This window comes from Manduca sexta, chromosome 8 (genome assembly GCF_014839805.1).
Source record: "Manduca sexta isolate Smith_Timp_Sample1 chromosome 8, JHU_Msex_v1.0, whole genome shotgun sequence".
Taxonomy (NCBI): Eukaryota; Metazoa; Arthropoda; class Insecta; order Lepidoptera; family Sphingidae; genus Manduca; species Manduca sexta.
Genome location: NC_051122.1, coordinates 12,880,338 through 12,899,296, shown reverse-complemented (window position 1 = coordinate 12,899,296; position 18,959 = coordinate 12,880,338). Strand labels below are relative to the sequence as shown.

Below are 18,959 nucleotides of genomic sequence, written 5' to 3'. Positions count from 1 at the left end.
AAATATCATATGGGACTATTATTCTTTAAATGTGGTTAATTAGTCCACGGGTTTACATTGAGGTTATTACTAGGAAGGGGCGATCACCAACAACAAACTTTTTGTCTACTATAATTAGGATGTCAAATGAAAGAGGTACGCAGTCAACTCACCCAAATCTTTATCTTCCCAAGTTTTCTTGGCATCTAAGAGTGCGTTGTAGATCTCTTTCGAGGGTTCGGTCCCAGAGAACACGTAGTATCGCGCCCGGACTCGTTTGAAGAATTCGATGGCCGAGTAGTATGAGTTGCCATGGTGAGGTACATACGTCAGCTCCATGTACACAGGCGCTGGCGCCTTCTTCTTGCTCGGCGACTCCGAAGCCCGCTTCGCTTCTTTGCTCTTCTCCTGATTTAACTTGTTCTTATTCAACACAGTCGAACTAGGCGTCTGTTTTTTAGGCGTGCTCTTACCGTCCGATTGGGTCGGTGGCATTATTGGACTTGGTAGGCCAAGTGGTTTGCCCCAAGATGCAATAGGATCCTTTGAATCAGTGTCTGATTTTTTAGTCTTTGATTCCTTGCTCGTTGAGCTGGATTCTGTCATTTTCTTGGATTCTGATTTAATGTCCTTTAATGTGATAACACCGTCTTCTTTTGAAGAAGTGTGACTAGAGCTTGACTGAGATCTCTTGTCGAGTTCGTATTTGGCAGTTATACTCGAGATCACATCAGATCCACTCACTTTCTTGTGTTCTTCAATGGCCTTCTCGAAATGTTCATCAGCCTCTTGCAAGAACGTTGTGTCACTCTTACTGTGGGTTGTGTGTTCGGATTTTTGTTTTTCATGAGTCAAGAAATCTTCAGTCATTTTACTAACAGACTTCGAGTCGTAACTATGGACTACAGTCTTGGTTTCGGAATGTGATGAAGAGGTGCACGAATCGTCCTCTGCAAATTGTCCGTAGATCGATGTCGTCATAGGATCCTTGTGGAGCATAAACGAGTCGTGTTTGTCGTATAACATTTCTTGACTCGACTCCCTCTGTGATGGCAGTTTTGTGTCTAGCTCGAAACTTAGATTCGACCTAGGTGAATGTGCGATTTGTGATTTTGTGCTGCTTGGACTTCCCTGACCGTCGTCGTCGCTGTAGTACATACCACTGCTTTCCGTACCCCACGCGTGTGTGGCGGCTCTTGAACTGATGTCTGAAGGCGGCGATGATATTCCGTGATGATCCAAATCGTCACTAGCAGCTGACGAACTACGCATGTCACCGGTCCTTGAAGAGAGTTTCGAGAATGATTTTTCACTTTCACCAGTGTCAATAAGTTCATCATATTCAGCGATCGTGGTCTTCGTCGATTTTGTGGTTTTAGTTACGCCGTCACTACCTTTGCTAACTGTGGTTGTTTCTACAGTAATCTTAATTTTATCTGAGCTAATCACTTCTTTGGTTGTGACAACTGTAATGGTTTGTGTTATTTCGTTATCTCCTTCTTTAATAACTTTCGTGTAAGTTTCGGTGTCAGTTGTTACTTCACCAACTGGAGAACGCTGTTTCTTTGGTTTAGCATCTAGTTTTGATTCTTCTTTAGGTTTATGTGGGAGGTCACTTGGAATTACTTTATCCTCTTGTGCTAATGGCTGTTTTTCAATTTCTTCCAACTCTTCTGGTGACCAGTCATCGAGTCCAGTTCCTATTGGTAAATAAGTGATTTGTGTTTTGACGTCTTTCGTGGTTTCGATAGTGCCGTCATCCCTCGCGTTCTCAGTAATTGTTTCTGTGACCGTTTTAACAGCGATTTCGCTAGTTTCATTATTTTTAAGCTCTTCTTTAGTTACATATTTGGTAACAGTTTGTTGTATTCTTTCAGCGTCTTCGGTAAAGATGTTAGTTTTCTTATCAACTGAAGTTTTTACTTTACCAGTAGAGCTTAAGCCTTGTAAGGCCGCTTGTAAATCGCTGCCGGAGGTCTTTTGGAACTCAGAAATCGTTATTTTGACATCTTTAGTGGTCTCTGTCGAACCATCAGGGAACTCATCAACCGTAGTCGTTTCAACAGTTGTTCTTACTCGTTTTATATTTTTGTCTGAGCTAGCTAATGTTTCACGCTTTGTTTTAGTTGTGATTGTGCGTTTAATTGTAATCGAACCTTGTTGGATGATTTCATGTTTAACATCAGAGTCCTCTGTTGTGTCTTCGACGATCTCATTATCGTCAATGTACGCCGGAGGTTCGCTTTCGTCATAATCTACTGGACCTGGCGTTTTAAGGAATACATCTGCAATGGATACTTTCTCACTCTTTTTAGTGATGACAGTACCATCAGGATGTTCATCTTCTACAATAGTCTTAACGATTGTTTTAATTTTTCTGGATCTTATTAAAGCATTTTCGAATTCTTGTCTTATTGTAGTTACAGTAGTTTTTCTTATAATATTTATACCATTTTCTACTACTGTTTCAGTTTCTGATGTGCTGTGTTCTTCTGGATCACCAATTTCTGCGTATCCACTTAAGTTTTCATCAAAGGACTCAATGCCGTAATCAGCTACTGAAACTTTAACATCTTTAGTAACTTCTGTTACTCCAGTTGGCAATTCTGTTTCAGTAACGACTTCTGTAGTTGTTCTTATCTTTTTCTTTGATCCATCTGCTGATGCCAATATTTCCTTTGTTGTGGTTGTAGTAATAATTTGTTGTACTTCTTTACCATCCCTTATTGTCATTTTCTGTTGTGAATCAACACTTACGGTTTTGTCTTCAAGACTTGAAAATTCTTTCAAATCTTGAACTTGTGGTAATTCTTCTACTTCTATATCAGTAACTGAGGTACTTGTGTCAACAGTTGTGCGTGCTGAGCCGTCAGGATATTGGTCAGTAGTAGTTACTGTTGTTACAGTCTTCACCTTCCTTAATACTCCCCGAGTATCTGAATATTTGGTTTTGATAATTTTAGTGGAGATAGTGCGCCTAATTATGATATCCTTTTCTCGTATTTCTTCTGTTGTTGTACTTTCGATTTCCTCTGGTTTTTCTTCAGGAACAAGGTCGCTTAAGGCGGCTTCAATTTTTCTTTCATCGTCGTCTAAATGTTCTATGTCATCGTCGTGAGGTTTTTCTAAGTACTCATCAACTAGAGACACCTTCTCACTCGTTTTCGTAACTACAGAACCATCGGGATGCTCGTCCTCTGTGACAGTCTTTGTAGTAGTTTTTGTGCGCTTGATCTTAGTTGTGACGTTTTGGTACTCTTGTATGGTTGTGGTAATTGTAATCTTTCTGTGAATAATAATACCATCTTCACTAACTGTGACAGTCTCTGTAGTGGTCTCTTCAGTAGGACTACCCAGTGGCTCAAAGCCTTCAAGACTTTCTTCGATAACGTCAGCAGCTTCGTGTTCGATGTCAGTCAAGGTGGTGCTCGTTTCCACTTGAGTGCGGGCGGAGCCGTCAGGACAGTTGTCGGTGGTGGTTACAGTAGTTACTATTTTTAGCTTCTTGAGAACCCCTTGTTTATCTGCGTACTTTGTTTTTACTATTCGTGTGATGATAGAACGTCTGATTATTATTTCTTTTTCTTTAATTTCTTCAGTATCTGTGGTTTCGGTAATTTCTGGTTCTTCTAAAGGCACTAGATCTTTAAGGGCGGCTTCAATTTTTATACTTTCTGATGTGGGTTCTTCTTTTTCAATTTGCGTTTCGACTGGCGCTACAGATTTCTCAAGCGGCAATTCTTTTTTAGGCACTTCTTTTTCCAAATTTTCAGGAGTTTCAATGTCTTTAACAAAAGTCTGTGTATCAACAGTTGTACGTGCTGATCCATCAGGATACTGATCAGTAATAGTTATTCTAGTCACAGTTTTTAGCTTTCTTAAAACTCCCGTTATGTCAGCATATCGTGTCCTCACTATTCTAGTAACAATAGTTCTCCTAATTATGATACCTTCTTGTTTGATTTCCTCTGTTTCGATTGTCTCAACTTCTTCTGGTTTATCTGCAGGAATAAGATCTTTAAGCATAGCCTCAATCTTGGTAGCGTCTTCATCGCCAGAGTATTCGACACTATCTTCTAACTGATGTTCAATCGATTTGTCAACTAAAGATACTTTCTCACTGGTCTTTGTTGTTACAGATCCGTCAGGATATTCGTCTTCCGTGATAGTTCTGACGATAGTCTTAGTGCGTTTTGTCATGATGGTCACGTTTTGGAATTCTTGTACAATAGTTATCACAGTAATTTTTCGTTTGATGACTAAAGTACCTTCTTTAACTATCTCGGTTTTTGTTGTTGTATCTTCTTTAGGTTCTCCAAATGGTTCAAAGCCTTCTAGATTTTCTTCGCTGTCGTCTGTTTCATGCTCTATGTCAGTAAGGGTGGTGCTAGTCTGTACCTGAGTACGTACAGACCCATCAGGGAAGTTATCCATGGTAGTAATTGTAGTTACAGTCAACAATTTCAGGAGGACACCTTGCTTATTGGCGTATTTCGTTTTGACGATTCTGGTAACGATTATTCGAATAATAATAATTTCTAGTTCTTTAATTTCTTCAGTAATTGTAGTTTCTGTTACTTCTGGTTCTTCTGCAGGAACTAAATCTTTAATGGCTTCCTGAATCTTGCGACTCTCTGGTGTCATTTCTTGTGAAGATGGAATTGTCTCTTTTACTGCAGGAATATCTTTTTGAGTCAGTTCTTTTGATTCTTTTCGTACTGGTAGTGTAATTGCTTTCTTACTAATATCTTTGTCGTCTAATTCTGTTTCAAGTACGTCAGCATCCATAACAGATATACTTGTATCGACAGTTGTACGAGCACTTCCGTCGGGATATTGATCAGTTGTAGATACACTAGTTACAATTTTTATTTTTCTTAAGACTCCTTTGCTGTCTGCGTATTGCGTCTTTACAGTTTTGGTAACAATAGTCCTTCTTATAATTATGTCTTTTTCTTTGATTTCTTCTGTTTCAATTGTCTCACTTTCCTCCGGTTGGCCTGTAGGTTTGAGTTGCTTAAGAACAGTTTCAATCTTTTGAGCTTCCTCATCATCGGAATATTCAACACCATTCTCTAATTGAGGTTCCATTGACTCATCAACTAAAGATACTTTCTCACTGGTCTTGGTAATCACAGATCCATCAGGATGTTCATCTTCTGTGATAGTTCTGATAGTAGTTTTAGTGCGTTTTGTCATAGTAGTGACATTTTGGAATTCTTGTACAATAGTTATCAAAGTAATTCGCCGTTTTATGACGGTGACACCTTCCTTTATAATTTCAGTTTGGGTTGTAGTGTCTTCTTTAGGCTTACCAATTGGCTCAAATCCTTCTAAGCTATCGTCAATGACGTCTTCCATATCTTGCTCAATGTCAGCCAACGTAGTGTACGTCTCTATCTGAGTGCTCACAGAGCCATCTGGGAAGTTATCAGAAGTGGTAATGGTAGTGACCGACTTTAGTTTTCTAAGGATACCTTGCTTATCCGCATATTTTGTTCTGACGATTTTTGTTACTATAACTCGTCGAATAATAATATCTTTCTCTTTAATTTCCTCAGTTTCAGTAGTTTCGGCTATTTCTGGTTCTGCGGCAGGCATGAGATCTCTAAGGGCATCCTCAATTTTCAAACTTTCTGGTGTGGTTTCTTCTGTTGAAGGCTCCTTTGATACTAGCGCGACTTGTTCTTTTGGCGCAGCCTTTTCAGAAACATCTTGTTCTGGTGAAAGATCCTGTGTTGTAGGTACTAGATGTTCTTTTGGTGCTGCCTTTTCGGGAACTTCCTTTTCAGGTGAAGACTCCTTCGAGACAGACGTGACTTGTTCTTTGGGTGATGCCTTCTCCAGAACTTCTTTCTTTGGCGCAGTCTTTTCAGGAATTTCTTTTTCTGGTGAAGGCTCCTTTGAAACAGGCGCGACATGTTCTTCGGGTGATGTTTTCTCAGGAATGTCTTTCTCTGGTGAAGCCTCCTTCGAAACAGGCGCGACTTGTTCTTTGGGTGATGGTTTCTCAGGAACTTTCTCTGGCGAAGGCTCCTTTGTTATGGGCACAAAGTGTTCCTTTGGCGCAGTCTTTTCAGGAATTTCTTTCTCTAGTGAGGGTTCCTTCGTTACAGGCACAACATATTCTTTTGGCGCAGTCTTCTCAGGAATTTCTTTCTCTAGTGAGGGGTCCTTCGAAACAGGCGCGACTTGTTCTTTGGGTGATGCTTCCTCAGGAACTTCTTTCTCTGGCGAAGGCTCCTTCGTAACGGGCACAACATGTTTTTGAGGCGAAGTCTTGTCAGTAATTTCTCTTTCTGGTAAGGGTTCCTTCGAGATAGGTGCAACTTGTTCTTTGGGTGATGCTTTCTCAGGAACTTCTTTATCTGGCGAAGGCTCCTTCGTAACGGGCACATGTTCTTTTGGCGCAGTTTTTTCAGGAATTTCTTTTTCTGGTGAGGGTTCCTTCGTCACAGGAACAACATGATCTTCTAGCGCAGTCTTGTCAGAAACTTCTTTCTCTGGTGAGAGCTCCTTCGAGATGGGTGCAAGTTGTTCTTTGGGTGATGGCTTCTCAGGAATTTCTTTCTCTGGTAAAACCTCCTTCGGAACAAGCGCGACTTGTTCTTTGGGTGATGCTTTCTCAGGAACTTCTTTCTCTGGCGCAGGCTCCTTCGTTACGAGCACAATATGTTCTTTTGGCGTAGTCTTGTCAGTAATTTCTTTCTCTGGTGAGGAATCCTTCGAGATAGATGCAACTTGTTTTTTGGGCGCTGCCTTCTCAGGAACTTCAGTTTCAGGTGAGGGGTCCTTTAAAAGAAAGCCATTTTGTTCAGGAGCTTCTTTCTTTGGGGCATATTCCTGTGTTACGGGTTCCTTTAACAAGTCCCTTTCAGCGATGTCCTCTTCAAGCGACTCACTAGTTAAAGGGCTAACTTCAATATCAGTAATTGAAATGCTAGTATTGACTGTTGTGTGTTTCGCTCCGTCAGGATAATGGTCAGTAGTTGTTACTGTAGTGACAATTTTGACTTTTTTCAATGTGCCTTCTTTATCGGAGTACTTCGTTTTAACGATTCTGGTTACTATCGTACGTTGAATTATGATGCCCTTGTCCTTGATTTCCTCAGTTTCAATAGTTTCAGTTTCTTCGGGCTTATCTTCAGGAATGAGATCCTTAAAGTCTTCAAGTCCAATACTGACTGAAGATTTAACATCATCTCCAAACGTAGTCATTAAAGTGTCGTCTACTACAGAAACTTTTTCGGAAGTCTTCTTTACCACAGAGCCGTCAGGATATTCGTCTTCTGTGACAGTCCTAATGGTGGTTTTAGTGCGCTTGGTTTTAGTAACTATGTTGTGGAATTCTTGAACGATTGTAGTTATTGTCGTGTGTCTTTTAATATGAACATTATTTTCTGTAATTGTTTCTGTTTTTGTTATAATATCTTCTGTAGGCTTGCCGACTGCTGCGAATCCTTCTCGACTTTCTTCAGTGACTTCGATTGGTTGATGCTCAATATCTTCCAGCATAGTGCTAGTTTCTACTTGAGTGCGTGTGGAACTGTCAGGGAATGTATCGGTAGTTGTAAGCGTAGTGACAGTTTTTAGTTTCCGAAGAATACCTTGCTTGTCAGCATATTTTGTCTTGACAATTCTAGTAACTATAACTCGTCTAATAATTATTTCTTTATCCTTAATTTCTTCAATTTCAGTGGTCTCAGTTACTTCTGGTTCTTCAACAGGAATTAAGTCTTGCAAGGATTTTTCTATTTTTAATGTTCCGGGAATTACTTCTACAGAAGACGCCAATATATCACTTATATCCTTTTGCGGTGATAGCTCTTTCAAAGCAGGCGCGACCTGATCTTTTGGTGATGACTTCTCAAGAACTTCTTTCTTTGATAAGGGCTCCTTTGTTGCAGTCACTTCATGTTCCTTTGGCACTATCTTCTCAGGAACTTCTCTTTCTGGTGAGGGCTCCTTCGAGATAGGTGCAACTTGTTCTTTGGGTGATTCCTTCTCAGGAACTTCTTTCTCTGGTGAATGCTCCTTCAAGATAGGTGCAACTTGTTCTTTGGATGATTCCTTCTCGGGAATTTCTTTCTCTAGTGAGAGCTCCTTCGAGATAGGTGCAACATGTTCTTTGGGTGATACCTTCTCAGGAACTTCTTTCTTTGATAAGGGCTCTTTCGAGATAGGTGCAACATGTTCTTTGGGTGATTCCTTCTCAGGAACTTCTTTTTCTGGTGATGGCTCCTTCGAGATAAGTGTAGCTTGTTCTTTGGGTGATTCCTTTTCAGGAACTGCTTTCTCTAATGAGAGCTCCTTCGAGATAGTTGCAACTTGTTCTTTAGGTGATGCTTTTTCTGGAACTTCTTTCTCTGGCGAGAGCTCCTTCGAAACAGGCGTGACTGGTTCTTTGGGTAGTGCCTTGTCAGGAACTTCTTTTTCTGGTGAGGGCTCCTTCGAAACAGGCGCGATCTGTTCTTTTGGTGACGCTTTTTCTGGAACTTCTCTTCCTGGTGAGGGCTCCTTCGAAACAGGCGTGACCTTTTCTTTGGGTGGTGCCTTGTCAGGAACTTCTTTTTCTGGTGAGGGCTCCTTCGAGATAGGTGCAACTTGTTCTTTGGGTGAGTCTTTTTCAGGAACTTCTTTTTCTGGTGATGACTCCTTCGAGATAAGTGCAGCTTGTTCTTTAGGTGATGCTTTTTCTGGAACTTCTTTCTCTGGCGAGGGCTCCTTCGAAACAGGCGTGACTTGTTCTTTGGGTGGTGTCTTATCAGGAACTTCTCTTTCTGGTGAAGGCTCCTTCGAAACAGGCCCGACCTTCTCTTTTGGTGATGCTTTTTCTGGAACTTCTTTCTCTGGCGAGGGCTCCTTCGAGACAGACGTGACTGGTTCTTTGGGTGATTCCTTCTCAGGAACTTCTTTTTCTGGTGATGGCTCCTTCGAGATAAGTGCAGCTTGTTCTTTAGCTTCTACCTTTTCAGGAACTTCTCTTCCTGGTGAGGGCTCCTTCGAAACAGACGCGACCTTTTCTTTGGGTGGTGCCTTGTCAGGAACTTCTTTTTCTGGTGAGGGCTCCTTCGAGATAGGTGCAACTTGTTCTTTGGGTAAGTCTTTTTCAGGAACTTCTTTCTCTTGTGAGGGCTCCTTCAAGATAGGTGCAACTTGTTCTTTAGCTTCTACCGTTTCAGAAACTTCTCTTTCTGGTGATCGCTCCTTTAAGATAGGTGCAACTTGTTCTTTAGCTTCTACCTTTTCAGGAACTTCTCTTTCTGGTGAGGGCTCCTTCGAAACAGGTGCGACCTTTTCTTTGGGTGGTGCCTTGTCAGGAACTTCTTTTTCTGGTGAGGGCTCCTTCGAGATAGGTGCAACTTGTTCTTTGGGTGAGTCTTTTTCAGGAACTTCTTTCTCTTGTGAGGGCTCCTTCAAGATAGGTGCAACTTGTTCTTTAGCATCTACCTTTTCAGGAACTTCTCTTTCTGGTGAGGGCTCCTTCGAAACAGGTGCGACCTGTTCTTTAGGTGATACTTTTTCTGGAACTTCTTTCTCTGGTGATGGCTCTTTCGAGATAAGTGCAGCTTGTTCTTTGGGTGATTCCTTCTCGGGAACTGTTTTCTCTAATGAGAGCTCCTTCGAGATGGTTGCAACTTGTTCTTTAGGTGATGTTTTTTCTGGAACTTCTTTCTCTGGCGAGAGCTCCTTCGAAACAGGCGTGACTTGTTCTTTGGGTGGTGCCTTGTCAGGAACTTCTCTTTCTGGTGAGGGCTCCTTCGAAACAGGCGTGACTTGTTCTTTGGGTGGTGCCTTGTCAGGAACTTCTCTTTCTGGTGTGGGCTCCTTCGAAACAGGCGCGACCTTCTCTTTTGGTGATGCTTTTTCTGGAACTTCTTTCTCTGGCGAGGGCTCCTTCGAGACAGACGTGACTGGTTCTTTGGGTGATTCCTTCTCAGGAACTTCTTTTTCTGGTGATGGCTCCTTCGAGATAAGTGCAGCTTGTTCTTTAGCTTCTACCTTTTCAGGAACTTCTCTTCCTGGTGAGGGCTCCTTCAAAACAGGCGCGACCTTTTCTTTGGGTGGTGCCTTGTCAGGAACTTCTTTTTCTGGTGAGGGCTCCTTCGAGATAGGTGCAACTTGTTCTTTGGGTGAGTCTTTTTCAGGAACTTCCTTCTCTTGTGAGGGCTCGTTCAAGATAGGTGCAACTTGTTCTTTAGCATCTACCTTTTCAGGAACTTCTCTTTCTGGTGAGGGCTCCTTCGAAACAGGTGCGACCTGTTCTTTAGGTGATACTTTTTCTGGAACTTCTTTCTCTGGTGATGGCTCTTTCGAGATAAGTGCAGCTTGTTCTTTGGGTGATTCCTTCTCGGGAACTGTTTTATCTAATGAGAGCTCCTTCGAGATGGTTGCAACTTGTTCTTTAGGTGATGTTTTTTCTGGAACTTCTTTCTCTGGCGAGAGCTCCCTCGAAACAGGCGTGACTTGTTCTTTGGGTGGTGCCTTGTCAGGAACTTCTCTTTCTGGTGAGGGCTCCTTCGAAACAGGCGTGACTTGTTCTTTGGGTGGGGCCTTGTCAGGAACTTCTCTTTCTGGTGAGGGCTCCTTCGAAACAGGCGCGACCTTTTCTTTGGGTGGTGCCTTGTCAGGAACTTCTTTTTCTGGTGAGGGCTCCTTTGAGATAGGTGCAGCTTGTTCTTTGGGTGAGTCTTTTTCAGGAACTTCTTTCTCTTGTGAGGGCTCCTCCAAGATAGGTGCAACTTGTTCTTTAGCTTCTACCTTTTCAGGAACTTCTCTTTCTGGTGAGGGCTCCTTCGAAACAGGCGCGACCTGTTCTTTCGGTGATGCTTTTTCTGGAACTTCTTTCTCTGGTGAGGGCTCCTTCGAGATAGGTGCAACATGTTCTTCGGGTGATTCCTTTTCAGGAATTTCTTTCTCTGATGAAGGCTCCTTCGAGATAGGTGCAACTTGTTCTTTAGGTGGTTCCTTTTCAGAAACTTCTTTCTCTGGTGAGGGCTCCTTCGAGATGGGTGCAAGTTGTTCTTTGGGTGATTCCTTCTCAGAAACTTCTCTCTCTGGTAAGGGTTCCTTCGAGACAGGCACGACTTGTTCTTTGGGTGCTACTTTTTCAGTAACTTCTTTTGTCACAGACATTTGGTCTGTTTCCGATTTCTTTTCAGGAGCATATATTTTATCGATATGCGAAGGTAATTTCTTGATAGGCATATCTTTCATTATGATATCATTTTCTATAGGCTCTGAGGGCGTAACAGTTCCGTTCATTTCTACATCAGTCACCACCACGTGTGTGTCTACTGTTGTATAGGCTGTTCCTTCAGGATATTGATCAGTATTAGTTATAGTAGTGACAGTCTTTACTTTTCTCACCACTTTTTGGCTATCGGAATACTTAGTCTTTACAATTCTTGTAATGATTGTTCGCTTTATTATAATATCTTTTTCTTTAACATCTTCTGTTTGAGTTGTTTCGGTTATTTCAGGCTCGCCATCTGGAGTAAGATCCTTGAGGACTTCTAGTTTGTAAGTATCTTCGTCGTCCGAAGATTCGACGCCATCTTGTATTGGAGCCAAAAGAGTCTCGTCAACCAATGATGCTTTCTCTGAAGTTCTCGTTACTACGGATCCATCAGGATATTCGTCCTCTGTGATAGTTTTTATGGTAGTTTTAGTTCGTTTTGTTTTAGTAATACCGTTATTAAATTCTTGTGTAATTGTAATTACTGTCAGGTGTCTCTTGATAATAATGCCACCTTCTGTAATTGTTTCAATTTTTGTGACGGTGTCTTCTTTAGGTTTGCCGACCGGTTCAAAGCCTTGAAGACTTTCTTCAATGACATCCTCTACGTCTTGCTCGATATCAGAAAGCATAGTGCTGGTCTCTACATGCGTGCGTGCGGTACTATCCGGATAGTTATCAGTTGTGGTGGTAATAGTCACTGTCTTTAATTTTCTGAGTACACCTTGTCGGTCGGCGTATTTCGTTCTAATAATTTTCATAACAATAACCCGTCTGATAATTATTTCTTCTTCCATAATTTCTTCAATTTTAGTGGTCTCTGTAATTTCTGGTTCTTCTGCAAGTACGAGATCCTCAAGCGCTTTTTCTATTTTCATTGCTTCTGGTGATATTTCTTCTACAATAGCAACTGGTGCTTTCTCTTTTGGTGGTTCTTCACGTGGCATATCTTTGTCTACCGTGGGTTTTACAGGTTTTGCTTGTGGTATGTCTTGTTGAGGTACAATTTCTTGTCTATCTTTGTCTAAATCACTTTTATATTCGAAGCCGTCAAGAATTTCTTCAACTACGGATACCCTTTCACTTGTCTTTGTTATGATGGACCCATCAGGATGCTCATCTTCGGTAACAATAATTACTGTTGTTCTGGTACGTTTTAGTTTTTCAATAATGTTTTTAAACTGTTCAACTATCGTAGTAGTAGTCTTTCTTCTCTTGATTAAAATGCCGTTTTCAACAATAGATTCTTCTTCAGTTACAGTGTATTCTTTTGGTTGACCAATAGGTTCGTATCCCTCCAAACTTTCCTTAACATCGTCAAGTGAACAGTCGCATACAGAAACCTTTACGTCCTTGGTTACTTCCGTCATGCCTTCTGGTAACATAGTTTCTGTTACGGTTTCTACGGTGGTTTTAAGTTTTCTCTTAGTTTTGTCCTTATTTGTAAGCATTTCTTTTGTCGTTATGGTTGTTATAATTTGCAAAACACTTTTTCCATTAATAAGCACTGATTTTTCTTGTTTATCAGTTTCAACAGTTTTATCTTCTACTTCTGTAAATTCTTGGATTTCTTGTGTTTCAACAGTTTCTGTTTCAATATCAGTCAAGGTAGTGCTACTATCGACCTTAGTTCTTGCTGATCCGTCAGGGTATTCGTCAGTTGTAGTAACAGTGGTGACAGTCTTCAATTTACGCGGAATACCGTGTGTATCGGCGTACTTGGTCTTCACAATTCGAGTCACTATTGTGCGTTTAATAATAAATGTTTCTTGCTTAACTTCTTCTATCTTCGTGGTGACACTTTCTTCCGGCTCACCATAAATTACGTATTCACTTAGTATTTTGTCTAAATTGCTGCTAGAGTCGAGTACCAATTCTTCAGTTTTTACTTCGACATTCTTTTGAACATCTTTAGATCCATCTGGATGTTCCTTTGTAATATTAGTTTCAACAGTAGTTCTAAGTATCTTGTTCGTATCGCTTATTCTAATAGTTTCCTTTTTAGTTATTGTAGTAATAGTCTCTATGATGTCTATATTGTTTTCCTTGACGATCCTCTTACTTACATCAGTGTCGATAACTGTATCTTCAATATTGTCATCAACATCATCGCTTTCAGAAATGAAGGACTCCAGGTCTTTTCTTACAAAGTAAGAATCTCGATCGTGAATTTTCTCTGTTATGTCTTTTATTTGGAAAGTGCTTAAAGTTTCCGATTTTTCATCACTAGAGTCAAGGTAATCTTTGTCTATTTTACTTTCTTTGGCATATAGGTCCATTTGTGAGGTAGATCTAAGACTGGAAGAACATTCTGAGAGTAAGGTTTGTGTATCTTTAGTAGTAGTTATGGAACCGTCAGGACCTTTACTCAGCGTTGTAGTTTCTATTGTGGTCTTTATGTTTTGAGGCGTCCCATCTTCACGCGAAATTATTTCTTTTGTGGTAACTGTTGTAATTGTTTGTGTTACAACATTTTCACCTTCCTTAATTATTTTAGTTACTGTATCAGTTTCAGTCTTAATTTTACCAACTGTTTGCATTAAAGTTAATAGGTCTGAATCACCGTCTATATCAGTAGTCTTCGGTACTTTAGGAACCTTTTCTGTAGAAGTTGAAATCTTCTGCGTAAGAACGTCTTCGCCTACATGAACAACTTTGGTTATGGTCTCTTCACTACCATCTGATTTGTCATAAGTGACTTCGCTTTGAATACCATCAGCCATTTTGACATCTTGGAAACTGCTAGGTGTTTTTGGAAGCGGAGATACAGGCACAGTTGGTGGGGTTGAAACCCTGTCGATTTCTGATCGAATAGCGAGCGCTTCTAAGCTTTCAGTTTTAATACCCTGTTGAATATTTTCATCCCCGAACGCTTTGTGGATCGATTCCATAAGATGTGCAGCGCTATCTTTGATTGACTGTGTTTGTATGTGTTCGTCAACAACTGATGATATGTGATCTCCTTCCATAAGAATGCTGTGAACACCAGAATCCGATGCCTCAGACATAGCGACTTCATCTCTAGGTGATCCAACTTCCGGGAAATGTTTTTTCTTTTTATCATCGATCGGTTTTATAGATTCCGGTTCTTTTTGGCTCGTAAATGATTGAATGGAGTCTGTATAGCTACTAATATCATCTAATGGTAATTTGTCTTCTTGGGTTGTTAAATCCGCTAGAGGCTTTTTGTCAATTTTTTCACTTTGTTCAAAACTATACTTTTCTTCTAAGCTCGCTTCTTTCGACACTTCCTCTGAACTACTATCTCGAACTAATACTATTTCATGTTCATCGATGTCTTTTTCATCATCTTTGAAAGTTGTTTCTATTTCTTTCTTAGTTATCTTTTTCAACTTATCATCGGGTTTCGGTTTGTCGAGGATAGAAGCTTTTTCCTGTACCTCGCGTTCATCGACCTTTTTCTTTTCTGGTTTGATCAGCATTGACACCTTATCCGGCTCAACTGTACTGGGAGCTTTTTCCTTTGATTTAAGTTTATCTACAATAAGTTCTTTCTCTTCTAACTTTGCCGGGCTTAGCAGCTTCTCGGACTCAAGTGGGCTACAAATTGTTTTCTCGGGCTTTTCTTTATCTGAGACTGGTTTCTTTTCACCATCGATTTCAGTAACAGGTTTCGCTTCCATGATTCCATGAATATCCTTTTCTAAACTTACTTGCTTTTCATCAAGTTTGTCAGAAACGATATGTTTCGTGATTTTATCGATTGCGTGACTAATCGTCGTAGGGAGTTCTTTTGATTTGGTTAACAATTCTTCTGCTGGTGTTTTTGATGTTACATCTTTGGTTGTTACAATCGATTCTTCAACCATAGCTGTCGGCTTAATGGTGTCCGTCGTTGATATTTCTTCTTCGTCTTTTTCTGACATATATTGTTTTAAGCCTTCTTTCTCCGACAGAGGACTTGATTCTCTCTCGGTTCTTATAGTATCAACATCAAATTGTTTTTCGGTTTCAGGTTTTTTAATAACGTTAGGTTCAACAGATATTATAGGTTTGGTTTCTACATAAGTATCTTGTATTAACTCTGGGCTTGGTATATCGTCTTCCAAAATTTCGGAAGATATATCTACACTTGTTTCAATTTCACTTTTCTTTTTGATATCATGGAGTCCTGTTAGTATTGACGTAAATTTATCTGTTTCTACAACATCGTTTTTGACGGTCTGATATTCTTTCTCCGAACTAGTTTCTATTACAGGAACCTTGCTGAGAAAGACTTCAGACATATCTCTCGTAATTTCTTGTGATAATAGATCGATGGCGACAGTTTTTTTAAGTTTTTCCTGATATTCAAGTTCTTCGAGACCAAACGATTCTTTTCCCGATTTCACAGGCCTAACTGGGCTAGAAGCCTTCTCGTCAGGCTTTATTGATGGAGGGGCCTTCTCATCAACTTTGGCTGGGCTTGGGTCTTTCTCTTCTGGTTTGATCTTCTTAAGTACAAGCTCCTCATGCTTGACTGGGCTGGGCTCTTTCTGTGCTGGTTTGATTTCCTCAACTTCCAGCTCATCAAGTTTAACTGGGCTAAGAGCCACCTCATCGGATATGACTGGACTGGGCTCTTTCTCTTCTGGTTTGATCTCCCTAACCTCAAGCTCTTCAGGCTTGATTGGGCTAGGCATCTTTTCATCAGGTTTGACTGGGCTAGGCACCTTTTCATCAAGCTTGACTGGGCTAAGAGCCTTCTCATCAGGCTTGACTGGAGTGGGCTCTTTCTCTTCTGGTTTGACTAGGCTCGGCACTTTTTCGTCAGGCTTGAATGGACTGGGCTCTTTCTCTTCTCGTATGAGATCTTTAAATTCAAGCTCATCAGGTTTGACTGGACTTATAGCCTTCTCATCAGGCTTGACTGGAGTGGGCTCTTTCTCTTCTGGTTTGACTGGGCTAGGTACCTTTTCATCAGGCTTGACTGGGCTAGGAGCTTTCTCAACAAACTTGACTGGGATAGGGGCCTTCTCATCAAATTTGACTAAGCTTGGCTCTTTTTCTTCTGGTTTGATCTCCTTAACCACATGGTCTTCCGGCTTTACTGGGCTAGGCACCTTTTCATCAGCCATGACTGGGCTCGGCGCCTTTTCCTTTGGCTTGACTGGACTGGGCTCTTTCTCTTCTGATTTTATCTCCTTAACCTCAAATTCGTCAGGCTTGACTGGGCTCGGCGCCTTTTCATCTGGCTTGACTGGACTGGGCTCTTTCTCTTCTGGTTTGATCTCCTTAACCTCAAGTTCGTCAGGCTTGACTGGGCTCGGCGCCTTTTGATCTGGCTTGACTGGACTGGGCTCTTTCTCTTCTGGTTTGATCTCCTTAACCTCAAGTTCGTCAGGCTTGACTGGGCTCGGCGCCTTTTGATCTGGCTTGACTGGACTGGGCTCTTTCTCTTCTGGTTTGATCTCCTTAACCTCAAGTTCGTCAGGCTTGACTGGGCTCGGCGCCTTTTGATCTGGCTTGACTGGACTGGGCTCTTTCTCTTCTGGTTTGATCTCCTTAACCTCAAGTTCGTTAGGCTTGACTGGGCTCGGCGCCTTTTCCCCTGGCTTGACTGGACTGGACTCTTTCTCTTCTGGTTTTATGTCCTTAACCTCAAATTCGTCAGGCTTGACTGGGCTCGGCGCCTTTTCCTCTGGCTTGACTGGACTGGGCTTTTTCTCTTCTGGTTTTATCTCCTTAACTTCAAATTCGTCAGGCTTGACTGGGCTCGGCGCCTTTTGATCTGGCTTGACTGGACTGAGCTCTTTCTCTTCTGGTGTGATCTCCTTAACCTCAAGTTCGTCAGGCTTGACTGGGCTCGGCGCCTTTTCATCTGGCTTGACTGGACTGGGCTCTTTATCTTCTAGTTTGATCTCCTTAACCTCAAGTTCATCAGGCTTGACTGGGCTCGGCGCCTTTTGATCTGGCTTAACTGGACTGGGCTCTTTCTCTTCTGGTTTTATCTCCTTAACCTCAAATTCGTCAGGCTTGACTGGGCTCGGCGCCTTTTGATCTGGCTTGACTGGACTGGGCTCTTTCTCTTCTGGTTTGATCTCCTTAACCTCAAGTTCGTCAGGTTTGACTGGGCTTGGCGCCTTTTCATCTGGCTTGACTGGACTAGGCTCTATCTCTTCTAGTTTGATCTCCTTAACCTCAAGTTCATCAGGCTTGACTGGGCTCGGCACCTTTTGATCTGACTTGACTGGACTAGGCTCTTTCTCTTCTAGTTTGATCTCCTTAACCTCAAGTTCGTCAGGCTTGACTGGGCTCGGCGCTTTCTCATCAGGCTTAACTGGAGTGGACTCTTTCTCTTCTGGTTTGACTGGGCTCGGTACCTTTCCATCGGGCTTGACTGGGCTAGGCACCTTTTCGTCAGGCTTGACTGGACTGGGCTCTTTCTCTTCTAGTTTGATCTCCTTAACCTCAAGTTCGTCAGGCTTGACTGGGCTCGGCGCCTTTTCATCTGGCTTTACTGGACTGGGCTCTTTCTCTTCGGGTTTGATCTCCTTAACCTCAAGTTCGTCAGGCGTGACTGGGCTTGGCGCCTTTTCATCTGGCTTCACTGGACTGTGCTCTTTCTCTTCTGGTTTTATCTCCTTAACTTCAAATTCGTCAGGCTTGACTGGGCTCGGCGCCTTTTGATCTGGCTTGACTGGACTGAGCTCTTTCTCTTCTGGTGTGATCTCCTTAACCTCAAGTTCGTCAGGCTTGACTGGGCTCGGCGCCTTTTCATCTGGCTTGACTGGACTGGGCTCTTTATCTTCTAGTTTGATCTCCTTAACCTCAAGTTCATCAGGCTTGACTGGGCTCGGCGCCTTTTGATCTGGCTTAACTGGACTGGGCTCTTTCTCTTCTGGTTTTATCTCCTTAACCTCAAATTCGTCAGGCTTGACTGGGCTCGGCGCCTTTTGATCTGGCTTGACTGGACTGGGCTCTTTCTCTTCTGGTTTGATCTCCTTAACCTCAAGTTCGTCAGGTTTGACTGGGCTTGGCGCCTTTTCATCTGGCTTGACTGGACTAGGCTCTATCTCTTCTAGTTTGATCTCCTTAACCTCAAGTTCATCAGGCTTGACTGGGCTCGGCGCCTTTTGATCTGACTTGACTGGACTAGGCTCTTTCTCTTCTAGTTTGATCTCCTTAACCTCAAGTTCGTCAGGCTTGACTGGGCTCGGCGCTTTCTCATCAGGCTTAACTGGAGTGGACTCTTTCTCTTCTGGTTTGACTGGGCTCGGTACCTTTCCATCGGGCTTGACTGGGCTAGGCACCTTTTCGTCAGGCTTGACTGGACTGGGCTCTTTCTCTTCTAGTTTGATCTCCTTAACCTCAAGTTCGTCAGGCTTGACTGGGCTCGGCGCCTTTTCATCTGGCTTTACTGGACTGGGCTCTTTCTCTTCGGGTTTGATCTCCTTAACCTCAAGTTCGTCAGGCGTGACTGGGCTTGGCGCCTTTTCATCTGGCTTCACTGGACTGTGCTCTTTCTCTTCTGGTTTTATCTCCTTAACTTCAAATTCGTCAGGCTTGACTGGGCTCGGCGCCTTTTGATCTGGCTTGACTGGACTGAGCTCTTTCTCTTCTGGTGTGATCTCCTTAACCTCAAGTTCGTCAGGCTTGACTGGGCTCGGCGCCTTTTCATCTGGCTTGACTGGACTGGGCTCTTTATCTTCTAGTTTGATCTCCTTAACCTCAAGTTCATCAGGCTTGACTGGGCTCGGCGCCTTTTGATCTGGCTTAACTGGACTGGGCTCTTTCTCTT

General features: G+C 42.2%; 1 protein-coding gene across 1 annotated transcript in view; it reads right to left on the bottom strand.

Annotated features, from left to right (window-relative positions):
• Positions 1 to 18,959, bottom strand: part of LOC115444796 (titin) — a 183,001-nt gene that overhangs the window by 4,608 nt on the left and 159,434 nt on the right. The window contains 1 exon segment of the mRNA XM_037436418.1: positions 153 to 18,957. Within this exon segment, the coding sequence (XP_037292315.1) occupies positions 153 to 18,957 (18,805 nt within the window).